Source organism: Zootoca vivipara, chromosome 7 (genome assembly GCF_963506605.1).
Source record: "Zootoca vivipara chromosome 7, rZooViv1.1, whole genome shotgun sequence".
In the NCBI taxonomy this organism is placed as follows: Eukaryota; Metazoa; Chordata; class Lepidosauria; order Squamata; family Lacertidae; genus Zootoca; species Zootoca vivipara.
In genome coordinates, this window is record NC_083282.1 from 55,690,773 (window position 1) to 55,717,441 (window position 26,669).

The following is a 26,669-nucleotide window of genomic DNA, read 5'->3' on the forward strand; positions in this document are numbered from 1 at the left end:
TAATGAAAATTTTTTGATTCATAAGGTGCCACGAGACACTCTGGGTTGTGTCCAATGCTAGTGCTACTTAGAGTATATCCAATGAAATTAACCGACCTAAGTTGGCTGTGTTCATTTGGTTCAGTGCATCTTCTTTGAGTGGAATCAATGTTGGGTGCAACCCATTGTTATTGTTTATTCTGCAACAGACTCTGAAAATTGCCTCTGTTTCAGTCAATCACGCAAGTTGGCTTGGTTTTCCTCAGGCACTATGACCTCACTGCTACTGTCAGCAAGATTGCTTGCCTCGTCTTGTCACGCTGCCTGCCTTTTGAGCGCAACCCTTCTCTCAGAGATGGCTTGCTCCAGGATCACACAAGGCTCCTGCTGAGATTTCAGACATTCTGTGCCCCTTCAATATCATTATCCAGTCAGGCTGAGGAAATTGCTTCTTTTGTGCGCATTAATTGAGGAAGCATATAACCTCCCTGTGGGACTTTTGTCTATATAGTAGGCAAGGGAAATGTATTTTTGGCTGTTTCCAAGGTCTTGTCACTAATTTGTGTATTGATATTCAAAGCACTTGGTCAGCCATGCTCTTCCTTCATTCAAACAATTACATTCTCCCTCTTTCCTATGTTGATAGCATTCTCTTTCTTCTGAGGTAACTTTTATACTCTGTAACACAATATAAAAAAGCACATTGTGCTGGTTGCTATGCTAACCCAGAATTTGGTCCTCTCTTAATAGGAATGCTGTGGTCACTATGACATGCAGTTCTGTGAATCATTTTGGGGATTGGGTTAAAAAAAAATGAAATAGAAGACCATCACAAAAGGCTAGCGGTTTCTTAACTCTTTTCTGTCAGGTAATTCCCCCATCAAAGATCTTCCCCGGTCCCTAGCTGCTTTTATCCCTGCTATGAAAAAAGATAATTTCCTATCATTTGCACAGTAGGAGTAAAAACAGTGGAGAGTGGGGATTTGGGGCAGGAAAATAGCCTCAGTGGGAAAGGATTTGGAAAATTTCCCCCTGTCCGTTTAAATGGCAGTTTCATTGCTTGCATTTTGTAAAACAAAAGTGTAACATGTAGTTCCACCCTGCATTGATGTTTCACATATTTTGCCGGCAAAGTTGACACTTGATGGGGAACCTCCATTTTATATCTTGGGTTTTGACGCCCTTGGGCAAAAAAACTTTGGAGAAACCTCTTTCAACAATTGTGGCTTCCTGCAAAAGAGTCCATAGCTTGTTGAAGGTGCTGAAAGTTGTCAGGAGACCCCACACAGAGTTATAATTCACACCACCCTTAACTAGCCACAGTTTCCAGGATTCTGTTAAAGTGCTATAAGAGTGCTTTAAGTGTACAGCGTGGGTGTGCCCTTGGAGAAGGTGGCATGTGATAAACCTCCTGTTCTGCCACTCACCTTCTTTGGTGCTTCATGCAAGGGGAGAATAGGTGTGCAGTTGGGGCATTAGACCCCTGCTAGTCTTGAAGGCTTGCTATTTTATGGAGCAGCTCTGCGTACTTGTAGCTTCCAGACTTTGTAGCTTCCAGGTTAGGCTGAGAGGCAGTGTCTGGCCCAAGGTCACCCAGATTTGAACCCTGGTCTCCCAGATCCTAGTGACTTGGTCTGTCATTTTGACCACTACCCCACACTGAACCCCATCAACAGAAACCCTATGCAAGGATTTGTACTTCCACAACAGGGTCTCCCTCCTGATCCCCCTGCATGCCCCCAAAATTGGCCTTGAGGGGGTGTCGAGAGAACTCCAGAACAATGTGTGAGGGGTGAAGGGGATTGTTCCATCTGATAAGCTGTTATGCTTGCACAGACAGAATGTTTTAATAGCATAGTACTGAATTCCACCATGGTGATATTCAGTGCTAGTCCTACTCTAAATAGATCTACTGAAGTTAATGACCATGACTAACATAGCTTTATTAATTTTAATTGGTCTACCCTAAGTAGGACTTGGTTGAATACAACCCATATATATATGGGACCCAGGTGGCGCTGTGGGTTAAACCACTGAGCCTAGGGCTTGCCGATCAGAAGGTCAGCGGTTCGAATCCCTGTGACGGGGTGAGCTCCCGTTGCTTGGTCCCAGCTCCTGCCAACCTAGCAGTTCGAAAGCACGTCAAAATGCAAGCAGATAAATAGGAGCCGCTACAGCGGGAAGGTTAACGGTGTTTCCATGTGCTGCTCTGGTTTACCAGAAGCGGCTTTGTCATGCTGGCCACATGACCTGGAAGCTTTATGCCGGCTCTCTCGGCCAATAATGCAAGATGAGCGCGCAACCCTAGAGTCGGTCACGACTGGACCTAATGGTCAGGGGTCCCTTTACCTTTACACACACACACACACACACACACACACACACACACACACACACATGAATGATAGCAGCTAGTTGGTCAATTAAAAATTCATAAAACAGGACAAATAAGGCAGGTTTCCCCTAGTGCCATAAAGAAAATAGAGAGAGTCCAAGGTTGAGTCTCTCTAAGAAGGGAGTTCCTTTAATAATGAAGCACAGCAACTGGAAGGCTCTGTCTCTGGTCACCTCCTGCCTTACTTTATATGGCAAGGGGATGTGGAGCAGGGTCTCTGAGGTTGGTCTTAATGACTTGGCAGATTCAAGGTAGAGAAACAGTCCTTTTGGTACCCTGGTCCTAAGACATTCAGGGGTTTGTAGGTTAAAATTAGCACTTAACATTTTGCTCAGAAATGTAGTTGTTCCAGAACTGGTGTTTAGATGCTTTGTATGACTCACCCCAGTGAACAATTGTGCTGCTGCAGATACAGTGAGTTGCAATAGCCTGAATGAGATGTTATCAGTGGATGGATACCAACTGTTCAAAAGAGTGTACCTGGTTTTGTTTTGACACAGTCTGGTCTCTGTCACGCATGCTACAACTGGGTTAAAGTCAGTTGGACTGGACGTGGGAAGAGGTGGTGTACAGTAGAGGCAATAACCATTTTGCACGCGTTCAAAGCTCGTGTGATGGTGCACATGCACACATCACCGTGAACCCAGAAGAGGCAAGAAAATAGGTTGGGTTGAGGGTGGAATGGAGTGTGGCAGGACACGCTCCACCGTCACACACAATGAGCCTGAATGCAACCCCCATGGAAACTGTGGGTTGCCTGTATTTCTAATTCCTAAAGCCTAGTGTGAGGGACAAGGGATATCGCGAAGTCCCTCCCCTCCTGAGTTCCAGCCCATCCCCGAGCGCAGGGGAAAGCAGGGAAAGCTCCGTCTCAAGTGGGGAAGCAGGAAGTGGGGTCCGAGGCTCAGACAGGGTAGCGGAGCCAGCGTCCCAGGTGAGACAGGAAGGGGAAAGAAAGGGGGACAGACCTGTCCCCCCAACTCCGGAATTGCGCAGAAAACGTAGGGGGAAGAGGATGGGTCTCCCCAAGTTATTATGTTGGAGAAAAACGCGCCAAACGCTATTCGGAGGTTCTGATTCAAGCGGATAAGATGTGTTCCTGTAAATAGCATTGCCTTTAGCACTGTAAATACGCAGCACCAATAAAAAGATAAAATGCAGAGCTGTGTAGAGTCGTTACTCTGAAGTAGCCCACGCCGGCCACTGTGACACCTAGTTTCACTAATAATTCTGAACCTGACCTTGGCACAGGCCTGGGATTAGAAACATGTTTCTTGTGTTCCAGGAAAGTTATGTAAGTAGTTGTGCCACAGAGGGACAGGTTCATTTTCGATAATTAGGAGTTTTGATTGTTACATTGCCACACTTCCTTCTATTGTATCTGCACAGTTGGTGTTGGCTATTTGGGAATCTGATATAATTGATCGAGTAGACCTTTGGGGACAGCAAATGCTTTCCCCTATCTCTATCTCCTTGAATCATACTTACCTATGTTCTATTTTCAGCTTCTTCTATAAAGGAGTTTAGCATAAAATCAGGAAGAGGCTGACAACACAGGTTCCTTAAAACATAAACAAAAAGCCTATCTTGGCCTTGGAATTTGAAATTACCTCTTGTGCAAGTCTGATTCCCAAGACAGCCTGTCAGCATTGCTGTGGCTTTTGAAGGCCAAAACAGACATGATGCAGGAGAGCCATGATCAGACCTCTTTTGCTCCCCATTTTAAAAGATGCTGCAAATTCTGATACTGATTGGAACAGCAACATTAGGGAAGGAGATGATTAACTGTTTTCCATCTACCCTTCCCCCCCATCAAAAATAACCATTCATGAAGCTGCTAGTAGTTCTAAAGTGGAAAAGGGGAAGAAGGTACCCACATCATGTCTCTCTTTCTTCCCACTGTAGCTCTAATACCAGCTTTGAGGATGCCGAGGGGCATTTAAATAGGGGAAATGACAACATTGGGAAAGAGTTAAAAGAGCCTTTCCCACAATACCGATAATCTCCTCATGATCCAAGACCCATCTCCACAAATGTCGGGATATCCAATCTCCTGTTTGATGTCCCTGTTTGATGTCCCTACCTTAGCTGATGATAGATAAATAGTTTTACTTATATATGTCTAATTGAGTTGAATGGAAGTTGTAAAGGTAAAGGTAAAGGGACCCCTGACCATTAGGTCCAGTCGTGACCGACTCTGGGGTTGCGCACTCATCTCGCATTATTGGCCGAGGGAGCCGTCGTATAGTTTCCAGGTCATGTGGCCAGCATGACAAAGCCACTTCTGGCGAACCAGAGCAGCACACGGAAACACTGTTTACCTTCCCGCTGTAGCGGTTCCTATTTATCTACTTGCATTTTGACGTGCTTTCGAACTGCTAGGTTGGCAGGAGCAGGGACCGAGCAACGGGAGCTCACCCCGTCACAGGGATTCGAACCACTGACCTTCTGATCAGCAAGCCCTAGGCTCAGTGGTTTAACCCACAGAGCCACCTGGGTCCCTGAATGGAAGTTGTACTCGCTCTTAATTTTGGCGTGAGGCTGGATAAGTTTACAATGGGTGGGGAGCCTGTGATATTTCATACACTGTTGGACTGTCGGGCTCAGTCAGCGTGGCCAACATTCAGTGAAGACGGGAGTTGGAGTCCAGCAGCATCTAAAGGGTTGCAGGTTCCTTACTTTATATCAACAGCTGACCATTCAGCTTCCGACAGTTAACCCTAAAGAAAGCTCCTGTTGGTAAATTTTCTACAGACATACTTACTACCATGTCTAAGAACTATTTTCTAGAATACATCCCAAAGTGGTGCCTTGGGTTTGTTCCTCCTCTGTTGTTTCCTAGTAGTGGTTTCCCCATCTCTACATGGGTTATGTCCTCCCTTACTTAAAAAAAAGGGGGAACTGAGTGACGTAGTCTTTGCAATAATTGCACACTTCATGGAAACAGAAGTTTGGCAACTTCTCTAATAAATTGACGTGGTTCCCTCTTTCAGCTTCATCAGGCTTGCTTTTATCTTGACCGTACACAGAACAGTTCTTCTTCTTCTTTTTTTTTAAAAGAATCTATATCTTGAAGGTTTCAGTTCAATTCCTGTGAGTCGATAAGAGAGAAGGAGAAACTCCTCACTGTGTTCTGGGTCCTGAAAAGCCCCCAGAGCAGCACAGGAGCTAAGAATAGGCCATCGGTCAGTGTTTGTAAAGTCTGCAGTTCCTTCTTGTTTTTTTTTTTTTAAAAAGTGCTGATCTTATAAGGTTGAGGCAAGTTTGTGGCTGCTCTGAATGATGTTGTGTGTGGGTTGTGTTTTCCCCGCCTGCTTGCCTCTGTCACCCAGCAAAACAGATCAGTAGGATGTCTGAAGCAGAAAGATAACAGTAGCCTGGCCAAGACTCCGGTAGCTTTTGGATAGCTTTGTTGGTGCTTCCCTCATGGTTTTTCCTTTGCCAAGGATCTTCCTTTGCTCAGCAGTGAAGCTTAGACTACTATGAGAAAGAAGAGAGTGCTGGAACCGGATGAACACTGGAAGGTATGGTACAATGGTTGGTGCAACCGGCCTTTCTTGGGACACAGCTGATTGAGATACCTCTGTAGAATCAACAGGATTTTTAGCTTTTATAAGTTTTGAGCTGGAACTTCAACACTAGCTGAAGAGCTATTTCACTCCTGCATGAAAGCGGGATTAATACAGGGAGATAGGAAGGCTAACCTCGTGATGAATACACAATAAAATCAGTGTATAAGTCATTGGTTTAGAAGTAAGGAAACAGGGTTGTGGCTAGAGCCAGTACCAAGGAAAATTGGGCAGCCGACCAGCTGCATGGATGATAAATGGGCCCCTTAAGCTGAGTCCAAGACCTGGCACCGTCCTTAATTAACCACCTCCTTGCTTTCCCAGCACCAATAGCGTGTTACTCCGAAAATAAGACACCATCTTATATTTATTTTTCCTCAAAAAGCACACTATGGCTTATTTTCAGGGGATGTCTTATTTTTTTCCTCCTGCCGCGGCCGGCATTGCTGCTGCGCCTATCGCTATGTCTTATTTTTGGGGTATGGCTTATATTCCTTGAATGCTTAAAAATCCTGCTATGGCTTATTTTATGACTACGTCTTAAAATAGGGGAAACAGGGTAGAGGAGTGGGGATCTGCAATGGTCCAGATACTGTGACCTTGGACAGGTATTTTAAGATAGTGCAGGCATCCCCAAACTTCGGCCCTCCAGATGTTTTGGACTACAATTCCCATCTTCCCCGACCACTGGTCCTGTTAGCTAGGGATCATGGGAGTTGTAGGCCAAAACATCTGGAGGGCCGCAGTTTGGGGATGCCTGAGATAGTGCCTCCCATTTTATGGAAAACTAACACACACCCATAGCTGTGAAGGTCTCCCTTTTTTAAGGGAAATTCCCTTATGCTGAATAGGCTTCCTCGCGAGAAAAGGGAAAACTTGACAGCTATGCACACACCCAGCTGCAACATCATTCTAATACTGATATTCCAAGTAGGAATGCTAAAAATTGGGGTTCTGTTTTCCCACTTAAAGCAACTTGTCTGAAAATGCTTTTGGTGGGTGTTACTAACAACTTCCACTTTTAGTTCTGGTGAAATTACACGTTTCAAAGAATATTTTGACTGGAAGCAAGGGGAGTAGAACTTTGTTCTATTCTGTTATGTCTAGTACCTTGTGTAATACGACTCCTAACATTGCCTCATTTTTTAAGGTACTCCTGCAAGGTACTACTACACAGTATTATATCATATGGAAAGGGAGACTTGTAGTCTGTAGAAGTATATTAGGCAGTGCCTATCCATTCATAGTTGTTGTTTAATCCTCTCTGTGTGTGCTTGTATATATAATTTATTTAAGAAAAGCAAATATGTATGTATAATATAATCTCATTTATTATGTCGTAATAACTTTGTTATTCTTTAAGGTGTCATGAGACGCATCTGTTGTGTTCCCATGATAATGGCTATAATAATTATAGTAAGAATTTTATTATTTATACCCCACCCATCTGGCTGGGTTTCCCCAGCCACTCTGGGCGGCTTACAGAATATATAAAGGTAAGGGGACCCCTGACCGTGGACGACTCTGGGGTTGCGGCACTCATCTCGCTTTAATGGCCGAGGAAGCTGGCATAAGGGTTCTGGGTCATGTGGAGAACCAGAGCAGTGCACGGAAATGCCGTTTACCTTCCCTCCAGAGCGGTACCTATTTATCTACTTGCACTTTAGTGTACTTTCGAACTGCTAGGTTGGCAGGAGCAGGGACCGAGCAACGGGAGCTCACCCCATCATAGGGATTCAAACCGCTGACCTTCTGATTGGCAAGCCCTAGAGGCTCTGTGGTTTAACCCCCAATGCCACCCACGTCCTCTCTCTCTCTCTCTCTCTCTATATATATATATAAGAATATATAAAACATTTTTAAAAAATGTTCTCGAAGCTACCAACATGAGTCTGACCAAACTGCGAGAGGCAGTGTAAGACAGGAGTGCTCTGGTCCATGGGGTCACGAAGAGTCGGACACAACTAAACAACAACAACAACAAAACATCAAGCATTAAAAACCTTCCAATACAGGGCTCCCTTCAGATGTCTTCTAAAAGTTGTATAGTTCTTTATCTCCTTGACATCTGAAGGGAGGGTGTTCCACAGTGCGAGTGCCACTACCAAGAAGCCCCTCTGCCTGGTTCCCTGTAGCTTCCCTTCTTGCAGTGAGGGAACCAGCAGAAGACCCTTGGAGGAGGACCTCAGTGTCTGGGCTGAACAATGAGGGTGGAGACGTTCCTTCAGGTATACTGGACTGTATATACATCTGATCTGGCAAACCAGACATTGCATTTCTCTGTAGGAACAAATCTGGGATGGCTGGGACTGCTGTTGTGGACAAAACATTTATGAGTTAAGTCTCCACTTCCTCTACATTGAAAGCCTTTCTTTCATTGTAGTCTAGTGACAAGGGTTCATGGGCACCAGAGGCTCTTCCAGGAAAGCAGCATGAAAATTAGTTACGCAGAGTCTACAGAATACATTAAACTTTTGCCATCTCCAAACTGCAGATCCCATGCCACTGATGCACCACTTCAATCTGCATAATATTTTGCATAGAAAACTCAGTGAGTGGCTAGTATTTGGTATTTGTTACAAATGGGAGACAAATATGCTTTGGGGGCTTTATTCTGGCAATTGGGCAGAGTTCCTGGATTCTGAAGCAGCTTCCTAAGAACATCAGGCCAATGTTAAGCAGGCTTTACAAAACCCATTAACTACAGCCCATATGTAATGATCAGCTTTCTGTCATTCTAGTCTCAGGGGAAGGCTTGCAGAGTTACAGTTCTGCTGAGCAAAATCAGGAGACTGGGGAGCATTATTAACCAAACCCTGAAGAATATCCCGAGGTGCTCTCTGGTCCTTTCACCTCTACTTATGACACAGTACAAAGTTTGGCTCATGCCTTGGCTTTCTCATTTCCCTTACTCAAGCGGTATGATCAGGCTGATTCTCTAAGGGCCGTGAGTCAGTATTCCTGAGTTCTGTTTTGTTCTGATGCCCTGAGTAGGAAAAATAAGTCAAGGGCACAATTCGCAAATTTATCAACGCAACGCCAGTGGAAATATACCATGAAAGCCCTTAAGGCAGGGTGGACAACCTGCATGCAGAAGGGTACATGTAGCCCTTAGCCTCATTTCATGCTGGGGAAATGAGGGAAGTGGGGTGGCAGAAGGAGGGGAAGAAAGGGGGGTGCCATGCTCAGATTTGGCTCAGGCCCTGCCCACCAGCAGCATGCCTCTCCTGACAGATTACTCCCAAGGGAATGAGACTACAGACTGAAAAATGTTCCCTGCTTCCCATTAAGGCTTCCAGATTTTGTGTACAAAGATAACAGACATTCCACAGTAAGACCACTGTTCCATTCCTTCCATGAATAGGAACCACAGTCAACTGAGGGTGGAAGTCTCAAACTGAAATTAAAAAATGGGTTGTTGTTTTTACCTGAATCTTCAATAATTCTGATGGGATTTGAACTACAGTGGTACCTCGGTTTACAAACATAATTGGTTCCGGAAGTCTGTACTTAACCTGAAGCGAACTTAACCTGAAGCGAACTTTCCCATTGAAAGTAATGGAAAGTGGATTAATCCGTTCCAGACGGTCCGTGGAGTACTTAAACTGAAAATACTCAAACCGAGGCATACTTAAACCGAGGTATGACTGTAGTTTTACTCTTCTTTAAAAATCCATATGGCTCTGTTGTCTTGCTGTAATACAAAAGTATTCTATATTCCATATTTCCAAATGCATGAAAAGGGGAAATACGACAGAATTCAGGATATGCCTTTCCGTCAGATAACTTCAAAATGGCATCTGTATTGAGAGTTTGGTAGCAGGCATATTTAAATCCATTTTACCAATGAATTGGTAATTGAAAGCCAGACGATCAGTTAAAACTCTGTGATACAGCCACTGTCACCTGAGTTCTCATATCTTTTTCTTCTAGCTGTTTTTGGTAGTTCATCACCATTTCTCTCTCTCATGCCATCATGTGTTGTCTCGGGGAATGGCATTATTTTAACTCAAGTCTCTTTCCATGCTCTTTCTCCTCTCCCACAGTTGGATAAAGGGGATGTGAGTCAAATCAGCCTGCCTTCCAATACAAGCCACGGTGATGCTGATGGCAACTTCTGCCTTGACGTTCCAGATGGCAACCCAGACCCGCAGAGGACAAAGGCTGCCATTGACCACCTGCACCAGAAGATCCTCAAGATCACCGAGCAGATCAGGGTTGAGCAAGAGGCACGAGATGACAATGTGGCTGAGTACCTGAAGCTAGCTAACAACGCCGACAAGCAGCAGGCCTCTCGTATCAAACAGGTCTTTGAGAAGAAGAACCAGAAGTCAGCCCAAACCATTGCGCAGTTGCACAAGAAGCTTGAACATTATCACAAAAAGCTAAAGGAGATTGAACAAAATGGGCCCTCTCGACAGCCCAAAGACGTCTTCCGGGACATGCACCAGGGTCTCAAGGATGTAGGGGCCAATGTCCGCTCCAGCATCAGTGGCTTTGGAGGCGGAGTGGTGGAGGGTGTCAAAGGTGGACTGTCAGGCCTTTCTCAAGCCACCCACTCAGCTGTGGTCTCCAAACCCCGAGAGTTTGCAAGCTTGATCCGCAACAAATTTGGCAGCGCGGACAACATTGCCCACTTGAAGGACACGCTGGAAGATGGGCACCCTGAGGAGGCCTCACGGACTCTGAGTGGCAGCGCCACTCTGGTTTCTAGCCCCAAATATGGCAGTGATGATGAGTGCTCCAGTGGCACTTCTGGCTCAGCAGCAGGTAGCAACTCGGGGGCGGGTGCTGGTGGCTTGGGCAGCCCCAAGTCTAACACCTTGGACAGTCACCACTATAATTTTGAGACCATCATAGAAGAACTGAGGGAGATTAAGGACATTCAGTCCCACCTTGAGGACTCCATGGAAGACCTCAAGGCTCAGCTGCAACGAGACTATACGTATATGACTCAGTGCTTACAGGAAGAGCGTTATAGGTAAGACTTGTTGGGTGTGCTCCTGTTAATTCCCAGTGGGAAACTGTTACCCTTCACCACCATATTTAATTGTTGTTGACTTGTGGAACTGGGCATGCTGGCCAGTCTTTATGCAGTGGCTCTTGAAAGGTGGGGTACAATAGATGAAGAGGCTGGCAAATAATGGAATTAAGATTTATGTCCTATGCGAAGAAACAAATTGACAGTGAATTTCCCTTTAGAAGAGGCTGTGGCAGTGAAGGGGAGATGAGGTGCTACAAAGCACATGGCAATGAGAGAGGAATTCAGCCTATGACCTCAATCCAGTCAGTTATTTGCAGCCACATAGGATTCTGGGATATCAGAACCAGCCATGCAGCATGGAAATTTGCTTTCCATTTCCTAATTTCCCCCAGTCACTGCTATTCCTTTCTCCTACAAAGTTCTGTTTGCTTTGGCCACAGTCCTGTGCACAATTACCTGGAAGTAAGCTCCACTGAGAACAGTACGTATTTCTTTATTTTTAAAAATAGCTATCCACTTCTCTTTATAAATCCAAAGTGGCAACTTACAGGATAACACAAACCAAACAACAACCTAGCCCCAGAAACCATATAAAAACAACAATAGATAACACCTAACACAATTATATGCATTTGATAACACTTGTTATCCTTCAAGAAAGTAATTTTGCTTGTTATCCTTGCATGTTTACGTAGAGAGAGAGCCTAACAGAAATTTGTCTCCTTTTTTCCTAAGCCAATAATAATTTTGCGGTGGAAGGCCAATGCTTTTGGATTTATGTTCTTTAGTTGAATTCAGGCTCCCATTTAGTTGCAAACCAATATGCCTTAATTGCTATAGCAACCATGAGTATGCATGCTTGTTCAGGAAAAGTATGAATTTCAAATGGGGGGGGGGTTGAATTTTAAATAAGTGATTCAAATAAGTCATTTTTCCTAGTGATTTAAATCATGATTTAAATCCTGCCTAGCTGTCACTAGCTTTGAAGATGTCTGCTGGAATTTCCTGTACTGTAAGTTCTCCTCAAGAAGAAAGACACTGCACTATTAACTGCTTCTATTTATAAGACACAAGAGGAAATGCATTCCTGGTTGAATGCTCAGTTCCAGCTTCTTGCTTCTCTCCCACCGGTGGAAAGATAAGGACCCGTGCCCCAAGGATTCTTTTGCCCCTGGGCTTCATTAAAATTGCAGGCAGTGAGGAAAGAATTATGTTTCCATTTTTGTGTGAGAGGAGGGTCAAGGGCTCAGTCCTGGGGTGACACTTGCATGCTATGCGATGCTTATGGTTCTCACAGATGTGGGGAGCATATGTCTCTTGCAGGCTTCTTATGGTCCCAACCAGCTCTCATGTCTAGGGTTGGTTAGGGTGGGGGTGGAGAAACTGTGGTCCTCCCAGATGTTGCCAAACTCCAGCTCCCATTAGTTCCAGCCACCTTAGCCCAATGGCCAGGGATGACGAGAAAGGTACTCGAGCAGCATCTATGGAACCACTCATTCTGCACCCCTGGTCTAGGGGTATGGCTCTTCCTCAGTGTCAGAGGTCTCTGGTTCAAAGCCCAGACAACTGTGCTGGGGGCATGGAGAGGAGAAGGAGGCTGGTTGGACTTTTGGGGAGATGGTGTAGGTCAGTGAATGAGCACTTGCCATGCAGGTAGAAGGTCCCAGGCTCAATGTCTGGTATCTCTACTAAGTAGCAGAGCTGGGAAAGACCTTGAGTCCTTGGTGAGCTGCTGCCATCCAGAGTAGACAATTCTGGAGTAAATGGACATATAGCCAGACTTTGTATAAGGCATCTCCCCACACAGTCCAGTCACCATAGAATAAATAGCATACAGCTTCTGTGAGTGTTTTCTCAGTGAAGTATCTCCTAATTTTCTGAGAAGTGTCTCACAGGGCCAGTTTCCTATTAGGATCAACCAAGGCTGCATGCACTCATCTCAGATGGCCATAACAAATCTGCAGGCAGTTTTCCACATTGGTCCAATCCTACTACTGAAGATCACACTTACCTTTTGCCCCACTATTTCCAGGCAGATGTCCACACTTTAACACTACATGTCCAATTTTTCTTTTTTTTGCCTCGAGCTTTCCCCATGAAATTCTGCTCTTTAAAGCCAAATTGGAGCAAACAGCAATTCAGGTTTTCCGCAGGTTGATGTTTGCTTTAAAGAGCAGGTTTTCACACGGAAAGCTCTGCAGCAAAAGAAAATAAAATAAAAAAGGTGCTTGGACACAAAGCTTTAGATTGCAGACCATGCCTGGAAAGAGTGGAGGAAAGGTAAGTGTGGATAAGCCTTCAGTGTGAATATAGTCATACCTTGGGTTACAGCCGCTTCAGGTTGCGTATTTTTGGGTTGCGCTCCGCGCCGAACCCAGAAGTACCGGAACAGGTTACTTCTGGGTTTCTGCACGTGCGCATGTGCAGAAATGATAAAGCTCACTTTGCACATGCGCAGAAGCACCAAATTGCATCCCGCGCATGCGCAGATGTGCAGACATGGGTTGCAAACGTGCCTCCCACATGGATCACGTTCACAACCCGAGCCACTGTACAGTGCTTTTCACATAACCAACTGTACATACAGTGAACGTACCCAGGGAAAGCAAGGTTGCAGTGGCAAATCCTACCTCAATTCGCTGGACCTTACAATCTTCATGTGCATACAAAGTGTATGCTTACAGTTTTCCTGCATGCATTTGGGGCTGTGCAGGGCCCCATACCCCACTTGTGTTCCCTTTGTGTATGCATAGAGATTGTACAGACAGTCTAGTCCAGTGTTCCTCAACCTCGGGTTCCTCGTATTTATTAGACTACATCTCCCATCATCTCCGACTATTGGCTAAGTTAGCTGGGGATGCTGAGAGCTGTAGCCCAACATCTGAGGACCCAAAGTCTAGTGAACATATGTAGGTCAGGGAGGGGCTCATCACCACGAGCCCTCTTCTCCCCACATGCATTCACTAGAAGCGTGTTTGATTGTTTGAAATGCTTATCTGTGTCCTCATTTATTTTGGATGTCCATTTTTGTCCTACCCTGGTGTTTGATGCTCCCCCCACCCCGGCCGTTTGGGTTTTTTTGTCCCCCCCCCCCCGAACATAGCTGCCAAGTTTTCCCTTTTCTCGCGAGGAAGCCTATTCAGCATAATGGAAAATCCCTGAAAAAAAGGGATAACTTGGCAGCTATGCCCCAGAAGCTGGAAAATATCCCAAAATATCCTGGAAGGCATTTATCAGTGACAGCAGGGATGGAAACAAAACTCATTGTTCCCAAAGGCAGGCTTTGTTCAGAAGAGACACCCCCCTTCTCATTTGTTTTCCACTCACCCACATGTATCCCAATTGAAAGGCTGAGGAAAACCTTTGGATTGCAATTGAATAATGACCACCAAACCAGGAAAGAGGTGGGGAGAGAGAGAGAGAGAGAGAGAGAGAGAGAGAGAGAGAGAGAGAGAGAGAGATATTTTAGGCCTGACAAGTTCTGAAATAATCCTTCATCCAAGCCACATTTTCCTCAATGGCAGCTTCCACCAAATGCATAAACCACTAATGCAGGTGTGAGGAAGCTTTGGCCTTCAGATGTTGCTGACGTATAACCCCCCCCCCCTGCCCATTGCCACTACTTGCTGGCATTGATGGAAGCTGGAGTTGGGCAACATCTGGCGGGCCAAAGGTTCCTCATACCTACACTACAGTAACTCTTATAGAATAGGCTATCCACTTGATAGAAATTGCTGTTCAAAACATGCCTTCCAGGGAAAGAATTATTCTGAAATACGTTAGACCTGAAATATTTTTTTCTTTAAGCCCCACAACTTTCTTCCTCATCTCCCCCCACCCCCAAAGTTGAATGACATGTATTAGGAAATCAACTCCACTAAATGCATGGGACTTATTTCTTTATCTATCTGTCTGTCAGTTAAAAGGTTATATATATATATATATATATATATATATATATATATATATATATATATATATACACACAACGCTTCAAACATATTTCCAGCTTTGTTTACCAAAAGAAAATAACACAATAAAATGTGAGTAACAAAGGCATAATAAGGCCAGTAAAATCCTTATTAGTTCCTCAATAACTAATGGAGTTGGGTGAAGTACAGCATAATATTAAAAACCTAAACCTTAAATACAAAATAATAGTTCTAAAAAGCAACATTAAAACCATCTATATCAGGGATCAGCAACCTAAGGCCCATGGGCCGGAAGCAGCCCGTGGAGGTTGTTTGACCGGCCCATGAGCCGCCCCCCCCAACCTAGTCACCCGCTCGTGTGCTGCGCTAAACTGGTGCAGCATGGCACAGGGACTCGCCCTCCGCGGTGCTGAAAATCGCATCAGCGCATGCGCAGACACTGAAAATTGTGGGCATGCGCACTCACACGCGATCCGGCCCATGGAAAGATCTCCGTGGGATTGATCCGGCCCAGGCAAGATAAACCTTGCTGACCCCTGATCTATATGAAACTTAGTGGAAACCAAAACTCTACCAGCAGCACACGATTGCAGCTTAGAGCAGCCTGCATCAACCTTGTGCCCTGTAGATGCATTGGATGGTGCTGAAGACAACTCCTGTATATACATATAAAAGAGCACATAACCCTGGAAACAGTCCTCCTTGCTTCAGGTGGTTAAACCATGTCCATCTACCCATCAGCTGATATCACTGGTGGCATCAACTGATGGTTGGGAAGGCAGGGTTAAATCTTATACTGACTACACACACCTGTTCCCAGGACAGAACAGGCTCCTGCAGCCAAAGCAGCAAGATTTAATCCCCCCTCATCAGGGGTTACATCCTGCACAGTTTTAAGCAGTCCAGCAATCTGGTTTGAGCCTTTGATTTTCAGCAGCTCAAAGAAGAGGGGGGGGGGCTGCCTGAAAGCCCTTTACAAAGGGTCTCATCTTGAGTGGAGGAGCTGCAGGTTGCTGTTTGTGACAAGCACCATGTGCAGGATTGATGCCCTCTGCTCTCAAACGATAGAACCACTGATAGAAATTTGGCCACCACCAACTGGGGATGACAGGAGTTGTAGTCCAAAATATTTTGAGGGCCCCTGGATGAGGAAGGCTGCTTTAAAGCATACAGCATGGGACACAGGAACAAGATGTTAAGGAGCAAAGCATTGCAAGTAATCATTTAGTTGTACTTAGGACAATAAACCTAACAAAATGTTCAATGCAATCTGATGTCTTCTTTGATGGCCTGTTCAATAAAATGAGGTGATGGGATTATGGTTCTGTGAGTATCTACGTAACATTCAGGACATGTAGCCCTTTGGCAGATTTAAGCAGAGGTAAGCATCACAATAGGGACACGGGTGGTGCTGTGGGTTAAACCACAGAGCCTAGGGCTTGCCGATCAGAAGGTCAGTAGTTCAAATCCCCGTGATGGGGTGAGCTCCAGTTGCTTGGTCCCTGCTCCTGTCAACCTAGCAGTTTGAAAGCACGTCAACATGCAAGTAGATAAATAGGTACCAGCAGGACGGTAAATGGCATTTCCGTGCGCTGCTCTGGTTCGCCAGAAGCGGCTTAGTCATGCTGGCCACATGACCTGGAAGCTATCTGCGGACAAATGCCAGCTCCCTCAGCCAGTAAAGCGAGATGAGCGCCGCAACCCCAGAGTCGTCCGCAACTGGACTTAATGGTCAGGGGTCCCTTTACCTTTACCTAATCATCACAATAGCTCTTAAGAGGCGCACCCACTGTCAAATTGGTTCTTCTCACAGCTGTCTGACAGCCAATTATGAAAAGTAATCCAATTCCTTGTCGATATCTTCCTCTGTTGCAGGAACATAGGAGGCTACCTTCTTGCCCTAGGTTAGACTGACCATTGATTCCAGTATTTCCTCTGGCTAACAGCATCCCATGCCACCTGATCTTTGCCCCTCCCACCCCCCTCCAATCCTGGAGATGTGAGGAACTAGACAAAGCATGTGCTCTACCACCAAGTGGTTGCCCCTCCCATAGCATGACCCTTTTAGAACCGCCATGTGGTGACAAAGCATGAAGAGATGGCTTCAGATGGAAGGACAGGGAGTTCACCAGGACTAGTTCCTATTAGTCAGCTATTAAAGTCAGTGGCAGTCGGCACCTCTCATGGCAGCGAATTCCATGAAGAAGACTGGGAGGAACAACTACAATTATTCTCATTTGTTTTTAGACTACTTGTATTTCATTTTTCTGCTCAGTATTCTAAAGAAAAGTTATTATGAAGAGCCAAACTGCTCATGCAATGATTTTATTCAGTTCCTCTTTTTCTTCTTCTTCTATTTTTAACTTGCCATTTGCTTTTGAGTTCTGCTGCTTGTTTTTCTTTTATTTTCTATTTCAGTGCAATAACCAAGTCACTGGCTTGGTTAAATACTATATAAGGTTAAGCGGTGGAAATGGGAACATGTTTTGAAGCATAGAGAGAGCATTGGTTTTCCGTGGTGATCCGGGGTAGCCCAAGATGTTTTGTTGCTTTAGGTGAGGAGCAGGACTTCATCTTCCACTCCCACATTCCACGTACTGGACTGGCTGCTGATAGAATACACCATAATAATAATAATAATAATAATTTATTATTTATACCCCGCCCATCTGGCCGGGTTCCCCCAGCCACTCTGGGCGGCTTCCAAAAAAAACAGAAATTCTAAAATACAGAAATCCATCAAACATTAAAAGCTTCCCTAAACAGGGCTGCCTTGAGATGCCTTCTAAAGGTCTGGTAATTGTTCTCTTTGACCTCTAGTGGGAGGGCATTCCACAGGGTGGGTGCCACTACCGAGAAGGCCCTCTGCCTGGTTCCCTGTAACTTGGCTTCTCGTAATGAGGGAACCGCCAGAAGGCCCTCGGAGCTGGACCTCAGTGTCCGGGCAGAACGATGGGGGTGGAGACGCTCCTTCAGGTATACCGGACCGAGGCCGTTTAGGGCTTTAAAGGTCAACACCAACACTTTGAATTGTGCTCGGAAACGTACTGGGAGCCAATGTAGGTCTTTTAGGACCGGTGTTATGTGATCTCGGCGGCCGCTCCCAGTCACCAGTCTAGCTGCCGCATTCTGGATTAGTTGTAGTTTCCGGGTCACCTTCAAAGGTAGCCCCACGTAGAGCGCATTGCAGTAGTCCAAGCGAGAGATAACTAGAGCATGCACCACTCTGGAGAGACAGTCAGTGGGCAGGTAGGGACTCAGCCTGCGTACCAGATGGAGCTGATAAACAGCTGCCCTGGACACGGAGTTGACCTGTGCCTCCATGGACAGCTGTGAGTCTAAAATGACTCCCAGGCTGCGCACCTGGTCTTTCAGGGGCACAGTTACCCCATTCAGGACCAGGGAGTCCTCCACACCCGCCCGCCTCCTGTCCCCCACAAACAGTACTTCTGTCTTGTCAGGATTCAATCTCAATCTGTTAGCCGCCATCCATCCTCCAACCGCCTCCAAGCACTCACACAGGACCTTCACCGCCTTCACTGGTTCTGATTTAAAAGAGAGGTAGAGCTGGGTATCATCAGCATACTGATGGACACCCAGCCCAAACCCCCTGATGATCTCTCCCAGCGGCTGCATATAGATGTTAAAAAGCATGGGGGAGAGGACAGAACCCTGAGGCACCCCACAAGTGAGCGCCCAGGGGTCTGAACACTCATCCCCCACCACCACTTTCTGAACACGGCCCAGGAGGAAGGAGCGGAACCACTGCATGACAGTGCCCCCAGCTCCCAAGCCCTCTAGACGGTCCAGAAGGATGTTATGGTCGATGGTGTCAAAAGCTGCTGAGAGATCCAGCAGAACAAGGAAACAGCTCTTACCTTTGTCCCTAGCCCGCCGGAGATCATCGACCAGTGCGACCAAGGCAGTTTCAGTCCCATGATGAGGCCTGAATCCTGACTGGAAGGGATCCAAATGGTCCGCTTCTTCCAGGCGTGCCTGGAGTTGTTCCGCAACCACTCGCTCAATCACCTTGCCCAAGAATGGAAGATTTGAGACTGGGCGATAGTTGGCCATATTGGACGGATCTAAAGATGGTTTTTTAAGAAGCGGTTTAATAACCGCCTCTTTCAGCGGGTCTGGGAAGGCTCCCTCATGGAGAGAAGCATTTACCAGCCCGCGAAGCCCATCGCCCAGCCCTTCCTGGCTAGCTTTTATAAGCCAGGATGGGCAAGGATCAAGGAGACAGGTGGTTGGTTTCATTCGTCTAAGCAGCCTGTCCACATCCTCGGAGGTAACAGATTGAAATTGATCCCACAAAACTTGACTAGACAGGACTCTAGCACTCCCCCGCCCCGGCCCTGCTCCCACGGTGGAGTCTACCTCTTCCCGAATCTGAGCGACTTTATCTGCAAAAAACTTTGCAAAATCATTGCAGGAGATCATGTGGCCCGTACTGGGCCCAGATGGAGCAGGTGGTTCCGCTAAATTGCGAACCACCTGGAAGAGTCTCCTGCTGCTGTTTTCTGCAGATGCGATGGAGACGGTGAAGAAGGTCCTCTTCGCCGTCGCCATTGCCACTTGGTAGGCTCGAAGTTGAGCTCTAGCCCGTGTCCGGTCTGATTCAAAATGAGTTTTCCGCCACCGGCGCTCTAGCCGTCTCAACGACTGTTTCATTGCCCTCAGCGCCGGGGAAAACCACGGGGCTGTCCGGGCTCCATGCAATCTGAGAGGGCGCTTCGGAGCCAGACAGTCAATAGCGCTGGTTAACTCCGCATTCCAGCGGGCCACCAGGGAATCAGCTGAAAGGCCATCGACATGGGATAAAACATCCCCTACCACTCTTTGGAAGCCAATTGGATCCATTAAGTAGCGGGGGCGGACCATCCGAATCGGTCCCACCTCCCTGCAGAGGGGAAGGGTTGCGGAGAAGTCCAGTTGCACCAGAAAGTGATCTGACCATGGCACTTCTTTTGTTTCGCTTTTACTTAATGTCAGATCACCAACATCCATAGAGGTAAACACCAAGTCCAAGGCATGTCCGCGGCTATGAGTTGGGCCAGACTTATTCAGGGACAGCCCCATGGTGGCCATGCTTTCCACGAAGTCCCGAGCGGCACCTTGTAAGGTCGTGTCGGCATGGATGTTAAAATCCCCTAAGACAACCAAGCTAGGTGTCTCCAGGAGCACATCCGACACGACCTGAAGCAGCTCGGGCAGGGAATCCTTGGTGCAGCGGGGAGGTCGGTACACCAAAAGGAATCCTGTACTGCCCCTATTGCCCAACTTCCAGAACATGCACTCAGAGAACTGGGTCTTCCCAATAGGACGCCTGGTGCAAACTAATGACTTCCTAAAAATCACTGCAACCCCCCCTCCCCGCCCAGATGGCCTGGGTTGCTGTGCATAAGAGAAACCTGGTGGGCAAGCAGCGCCAAGAACGGGCCCATCGGCTTCCTCCAACCAGGTCTCTGTCACACATGCCAGGTCAAATCCTCCATCCACAATCAGGTCGTGAATGGCGGTGGTCTTATTCATCATCGACCTGGCATTGCACAGCAGCACCTTCAGGTCATGTGGGTATCCCTTGCCTATTCCAATATCCGTCCGGTCAGGACCAGACCTGGAGGCAGGGATAGTCCTCAGACAACGACTAAGTCTGCCTCCTCGGTAATGACATGGTCTGGTCTTAGCGTAACTCCTCCTCCTACCCGTGACCACTGAGATCAATTTGTATATCACCCTTCAATTTGTATATCACCCTTCATCCACCAGGCTTAGGCAAACTCGGCCCTCCAGATGTTTAGGGACTACAACTCCCATCATCCCTAGCTAACAGGACCAGTGGTCAGGGATGATGGGAGTTGTAGTCCCTAAACATCTGGCGGGCCGAGATTGCCTATGCCTGGAATACATCCTCTACCACTAGCTACTAGCTTAGGCCAGGTGCAGGCCAAGCTAGCTTAAGCAATGGGGAGAAATGATGTGGGCTGCTGGCCCAGCATCTGATGACACCACCTAACTTTACCTAATGGCAGGGCTGGTCCTGTCCATAGGTTTATTTCTACTACCTGATTTCCCAAAAAATTCTAGAGTAACTGGGAATTAGACAGCATAATCCTTATTTTATGGAAGCAAGTCCCACCTGCATTCAGTGAGGCTTACTCCCTAATAAGTGTCTTAGGAATGCAGCCTTAATCGTGATATTTCTTTAAGCGCTTTGCATCGTTATCCAGTTAAAAGTTTGTTTGGATAGTAGCCATGGTGGTCTGTTGCACCAAAAGCAACCAGCCTGCGGCATCAAAGATGATTGTGTTGTTGTTGTTATTTATTCAATTTGTATATCACCCTTCATCCACAGATCTCAGGGTAGTTCACAACATAAAAGTACAACATAAGAGTACAAAATACATGATAAAATCAAGAAGAAGAAGAAACATGAACCAGTAATGCCCCCTCCCACAAACACATTTATCTGTTGTTTTCAGTTCCCTCCTATTTTGAGTGGCCAGATATCACTGTGCTTATTCATTTAAGCTTTATATATAGAATTGTCAAGAGTGCACTTTAATGTTTCCTGTCCATTTGATGCTACTGTTTACATTTTCTTTCCTCTGAATCCATGCAGACATATATGTTCCAGTCTACAAAGGTTGATGCCATAACACATAAAGTGCCAGAAGGTTCCTTTTTACTTGCTAAAGGACCGCCACGCCACCCCACACCCGTTGTTGTTGTTTTTGCACTTAAAATTTAAGTGGAGGAGGAGGAAGATTGCCAGTGCCATGTATCCCTATTGGCTCCCAGTAGAGGGGAAGACGAGGCAGTGAGGAGCCCATTGCAGGCACAGCAGCTGAGCCAATCTGATGCACCTGCTTCTGCGCCCACACTGAGCTGCCCACTGCCTACTTCCCCCACTAGGGTAAGTGGTAGAGGTAAGTGGCATTGGGTAGGCACCTCTGCCCTACTTTCCCTGCCAGCTGCTCCTGCTTGTACAGATGACAGCCAGTCATCTTGGGGCACAGCCTTGCTCTGTGGAGGCTGTTTTCTGATCTAACACAAGGGTTGGCCAACCAGCATTGTATAAATGTGACCTTAGACAGTCCCAGGAAATGGGCTATAATTGGGTTGCAGTTGCAGTGAGTTTGCTTCCACAGTGGTTTAACTGTTCACAGTTAAATTACACTTCCCTTTCTATTCTGCTTGACTGTCAAGGATATAGCAACATCCTGAAGGAACAAGGCAGGGATGTTTCATAGGGATATAAGACAAAATCCGGTCTCTTGGAAAGTAGAGAAAATATACCATTAAATGCTTTCATCATGTAGAGTGCCCCCTAGAGCGGCTGCTTCTGTGGGCTGGCATTACCTTCCGCCATCCCCTGAGACCATCTATAGCTCCTGCTGGCTTTTTACTCAAGAGGGAAGAGACTGGAACATGGATTGTTACATCAGCTGCCAAGGACAGAAAGACTCTGGCATACATATTGTATTTTTTCGCTCCATAAGACACACCTGGCCATAAGACGCACCTAATTTTTAGAGCAGGAAAACAAGAAAAAAATATATTCTGAATCACACCCTCCTCAAATACAAGCACAAATTCTTACCTGAATAACAGCAGCTTGTATATACTGCATCCCAAGGGAATACATTTTTTTGCATACCTTCAACTGTACATAGATATACATGTCATTTTCAATGCTATACATGTCATGTTCAATGCTATATAAGTCACTCACATTTATAATCGTATTGTACTACTTCGGCTATGTGTTTAATAAAAAATTGAATTCTTGCATTGCGAAAAACAAAGATTACGGTGAAAAGTGAAAAACATTAATTGCAAAAAAACCCTAGAACTTACAGAACAAAACCGACTTCAGATATGAAATCAGCATTGAAAGAACATATAAGAACAGTTGAAAAATCTCATGCAACCGAAAATTGGGGGGGGGGGGCTTGCTCCATAACATGCATTTGCTCCATAAGACGCACAGACATTTCCCCATACTTTTTAGCAGGAAAAAAGTGTGTCTTATGGAGCGAAAAATACGTTACTCTATTTCTATGTGCATTCTAATCATCTTTGTAAACCTATCAAGGCTGAAAAGCAGGATATTATTTAGTTAGCTGTCAGTGTTCTTAAATAATGGTTCAGCTCCAAGGAAAGTTAAAGTTGGGTATTGTTTGTGGGCTGGTGTTTTCATTAGCATTGGCAAATTTATCGCAAATGAACTCGGAACATCCTTCCCTTCCCCTTCTCCTTGAGGATTTATCAGCCCATAGCAGTGACACATGAGTTTGGGAATTGGGAAGCATTGGTGTAGGATATTAAGGAAATCTGAGCCAGAGGAAAAATTAAAGGATTTGAAAAGTTCACATTTTCTGTGACACTAGCATTATGAGCCCCCAAAGCTCATCCCCACACCTGAATACAATGAGCTTCCCTGACTTCTCCAGCTCCAAATTCTCACCCACTGCATGTGTTTCTCCCTCTCCCGCTACACAGATATGAACGCTTGGAAGAGCAGCTGAATGACCTGACGGAGCTCCACCAGAATGAGATGACCAATCTCAAACAGGAGCTGGCCAGCATGGAGGAGAAGGTGGCTTACCAGTCCTATGAGAGGGCCAGAGACATTCAGGTATGGGAATGCATAGGGATGCTTGTACAGCTGGCCTGACATCTTCCTCTCCCTATTGGGTATTTATTATTTCCACATATTCAGTCTCCCTCCCAAAAACATAGGATGGCTTACATATAAATACAAATCCTAGGTGATCTGCTATACAGGCAGAGCTCAAGACCAGACCTGCAACCTTAGAACTGTGGTATATTCCTTCAGATCATTCTCTAAGCATGGATGTTTGGCACTGATAAGACTAGAGAACTGAAAAGATGCAGGAGAAGAGGAATGAGACTTGCATCTGAAGAACTGAGAATTTGTCTATGGATCTTAGCTTTAGATTGCGAGTCTGCAATCCGTTCCCTCTTGTCCCTAGATCGTAGAAGGGCTCAAGCTCAGTAGGTGTGCCACAGCTTTCATAGGAACCTTGGAATCTTCCATATAATAAGTCACACTGTATGTCCATCTAGGCTAGTTATTGTTTGCTCCAACTCATAGCCCTTCTCCAGGATCTCAGAAGAGAGGATCTTTCACCTCATCAGCTTCCTGGACATGCTGGTACTCTCAGCATGCAGTGCAGATGCTCTAACACAGCTGTGATCCCTCATCCCTCAGCTAAGCTAACACTGGTCATTTTTCTCTTTCCCCTGCAGGAGGCTGTGGAATCCTGCCTGACTCGTGTTACCAAGCTGGAACTTCAGCAGCAGCAGCAACAGGTGGTTCAGCTGGAAGGGGTGGAGAATGCCAATGCTCGGGCCCTGCTAGGCAAATTCATCAACGTTATATTGGCCTTGATGGCTGTGCTGCTGGTCTTTGTCTCCACCATTGCCAGTTTCATCACGCCCTTGATGAAGACCCGCATGCGTCTCCTGAGCACCACCCTGCTAGTGCTTTTTCTCTTCCTCCTCTGGAAGCACTGGGACTCCATCACTTATCTTCTGGAACACGTGCTGCTCCCTAGCTGATTCTCCTGGCAGCCAGATATCGGGGCTGCAGGGTGTTTTGGGTTTTTTTCATGTAGAGAGAGAGAGAGAGAGAACGAGGAGACCTTCCAACTCAGTTCCTTTGTCTATACAGAGTATGTAATCCTCACTCGCTCTTTCCCTGCACAGCCAACTTTATTCACGTCCAACACCATCTCTCAGCCGTAGGGAGTGTCGCTGCATCTGAGCTTGTGAGAGGCTGAATAAGTCACTCCTCCAGGATGCCTTTGCAAGGGATTGTGGGAAAGCAAATGAAGTCTGGAAGAATCTTTAGCGGCAACACCTTAGCCTTTTCTTTCCAAGCAAACAAAGGAAGTGAGGGCGATTGCAAAGCTTTGTGTGCAGAGCTGCAGAACGCCAGTCTCCAGAGAGCGTTTTTTGCAGGGTGTTTTTCTGCCTGAGAAGGATGATAAAAGGCTTATTTCTACATATGAAGACAACGGTTCAACACTGAAGATGTACTTTTTTCTTTTTCTTAAAACTGATGCCCCTTAGAAACATGCACAGAATTCATGGAGCAGAATGATGTACATATCACACCAGTTTATCCAAGTCCCATTCCTGCAGAACAGCTGATGTGCCAGAAGCACACCTGGGCATCTTTCTTATGATGGGCTTGATGTGATTATGGATTTGGCCGGGTTGTTTCACCTGTTCGGTTTTGCCCAGTGGAGACAAGATCAAAGGGGGGAAAGAATCTACCACTGGTGCAAGTTCAGCATTTTTGGTTGGCTTTGTTTTATTTATTTATTTTTTGCTTTTGTTTGATATCTTCAGGGACTAAATGAGAAATTCTGACTGTGCACCTGCGAATCTTACAATCTTTGCAAATGTGTGTGTGTGTGTGTTAATTTATTGATTTACAGATGGGTTCCTTTTTCTAAATCGAGTATTGTGTGAAAATTCAGCTGCCTTCACATCTCCTGGTTACCTAGAGAAAATAGAACGTGGTTTTAACATGGTTGAATAGTCCATGCAAAATTAGTGAGTCTCTATTTGAATTTGGCAATGCTTCATCAAATTTCACCAGTAGAAATTTTGCTCATTACTTGCTCCAAGAGACAACCCTCCATCTCCATATTGAAGCGATTCTATTAATAGTACATTATTGTAGTTTCTTTAAAGCAGACAAAGAAGCAGCCATTGTATGCAGTATCAGGCCCTTAGTGGAGGTTTCCTCACAAAAGAAGAAAAAGCAACTAACAGATCACTTCTGCTCTTGAGCTCCTGACATATTTCTGCAATGTTTATTTCAACTGATCTATTCACACCTGCTATTGTCCGAAGCATTTTATTTTACAGCAAAACTGTGTGGCGTGTTTTAAAGCACATTTTTAAAGGTTTGAGATGAAATTATCTGGGTGAGGAGTTATTAATATAATATTCGCAAAACTATAATTGCTGTTGCTGGCAAAAGAGAAGCTTATTGTAAGTTGAATTCAGGTGGTTGTTTAAGGGAAGCTGTGTGTCATGGGTAGAGACGCTCTCCCTCCCCAAGGTAAACTGTCAGCGCCTGCATGCCAACTCTAGTTGGGCCTGCATTCACCCCCCCCCCCACGTTTGCACCTACTTGCCCTCTATCAATCCCCCATTTACCCCACACTTCCTCTCGTTCATCCGCACTCCCCCTACATACATAGACTCCCCATTCTCTCTCACTCCCTTTTCTCTCCTCTCTCACCCTGCCCTCCTTCCACACAAAAAATCTATGGGGGGAGGACAGAGAGAGTAGGATTTAAGCCTTCACTCCCCAGTTGTCACCTCCCACAAATACCCCACACACGACAATTAGGCTTTGGGGGGGGGGGAGTCTCAGTTGCATGTGGAGGTAATTTTTTAAAAAAAACTTCTAAAAAACTTGATTTATATCTGTCGCAAAGTGAAGTGGCAGAGTCTTAAGGTGGTGGAATGGCCTCTTTCAATTCAGTGGCATGGGTTTTAAGTGTAGGGTTATATTTTTGATTGCTTGTTTATGTTAAAAACAACATTCCTGAAAGCAGAAACTCAGGATAGGAGACAGAAGGCTGTCTAGAAGAGGCTCCCTTCTATGCCTTGCTAGGTTTCTGCTTGCAAGAGTCATTTTTACATAGGGTGTTCAAAAACATGATTCACCTGCAGCCTAAGTTATACAACCTGCTGTACTTCGCAGGACTTCACCACCTCATTCTGTTGCATGTGTAAATTTAGCCTTAGATGTGATT

General features: G+C 45.8%; 1 protein-coding gene across 6 annotated transcripts in view; it reads left to right on the top strand.

The window, feature by feature from the left end:
• TMCC2 (transmembrane and coiled-coil domain family 2) overlaps nucleotides 1-26,292 on the top strand; it is a 93,499-nt gene extending 67,207 nt beyond the window's left edge. For 5 of the 6 annotated variants that reach the window (XM_035122736.2, XM_035122744.2, XM_035122738.2 and 2 more), the window contains 3 exons: nucleotides 9,990-10,924; nucleotides 23,368-23,503; nucleotides 24,139-26,292. In XM_035122736.2, the coding sequence (XP_034978627.2) occupies nucleotides 9,990-10,924; nucleotides 23,368-23,503; nucleotides 24,139-24,450 (1,383 nt within the window). In that variant the 3' untranslated portion in view covers nucleotides 24,451-26,292. Of the gene's footprint in view, nucleotides 1-5,600; nucleotides 5,899-9,989; nucleotides 10,925-23,367; nucleotides 23,504-24,138 lie in introns of those variants that run through there. The other variant, XM_035122741.2, reaches the window with a different exon arrangement.
• The last annotated feature ends 377 nt before the right edge of the window (nucleotides 26,293-26,669 follow it).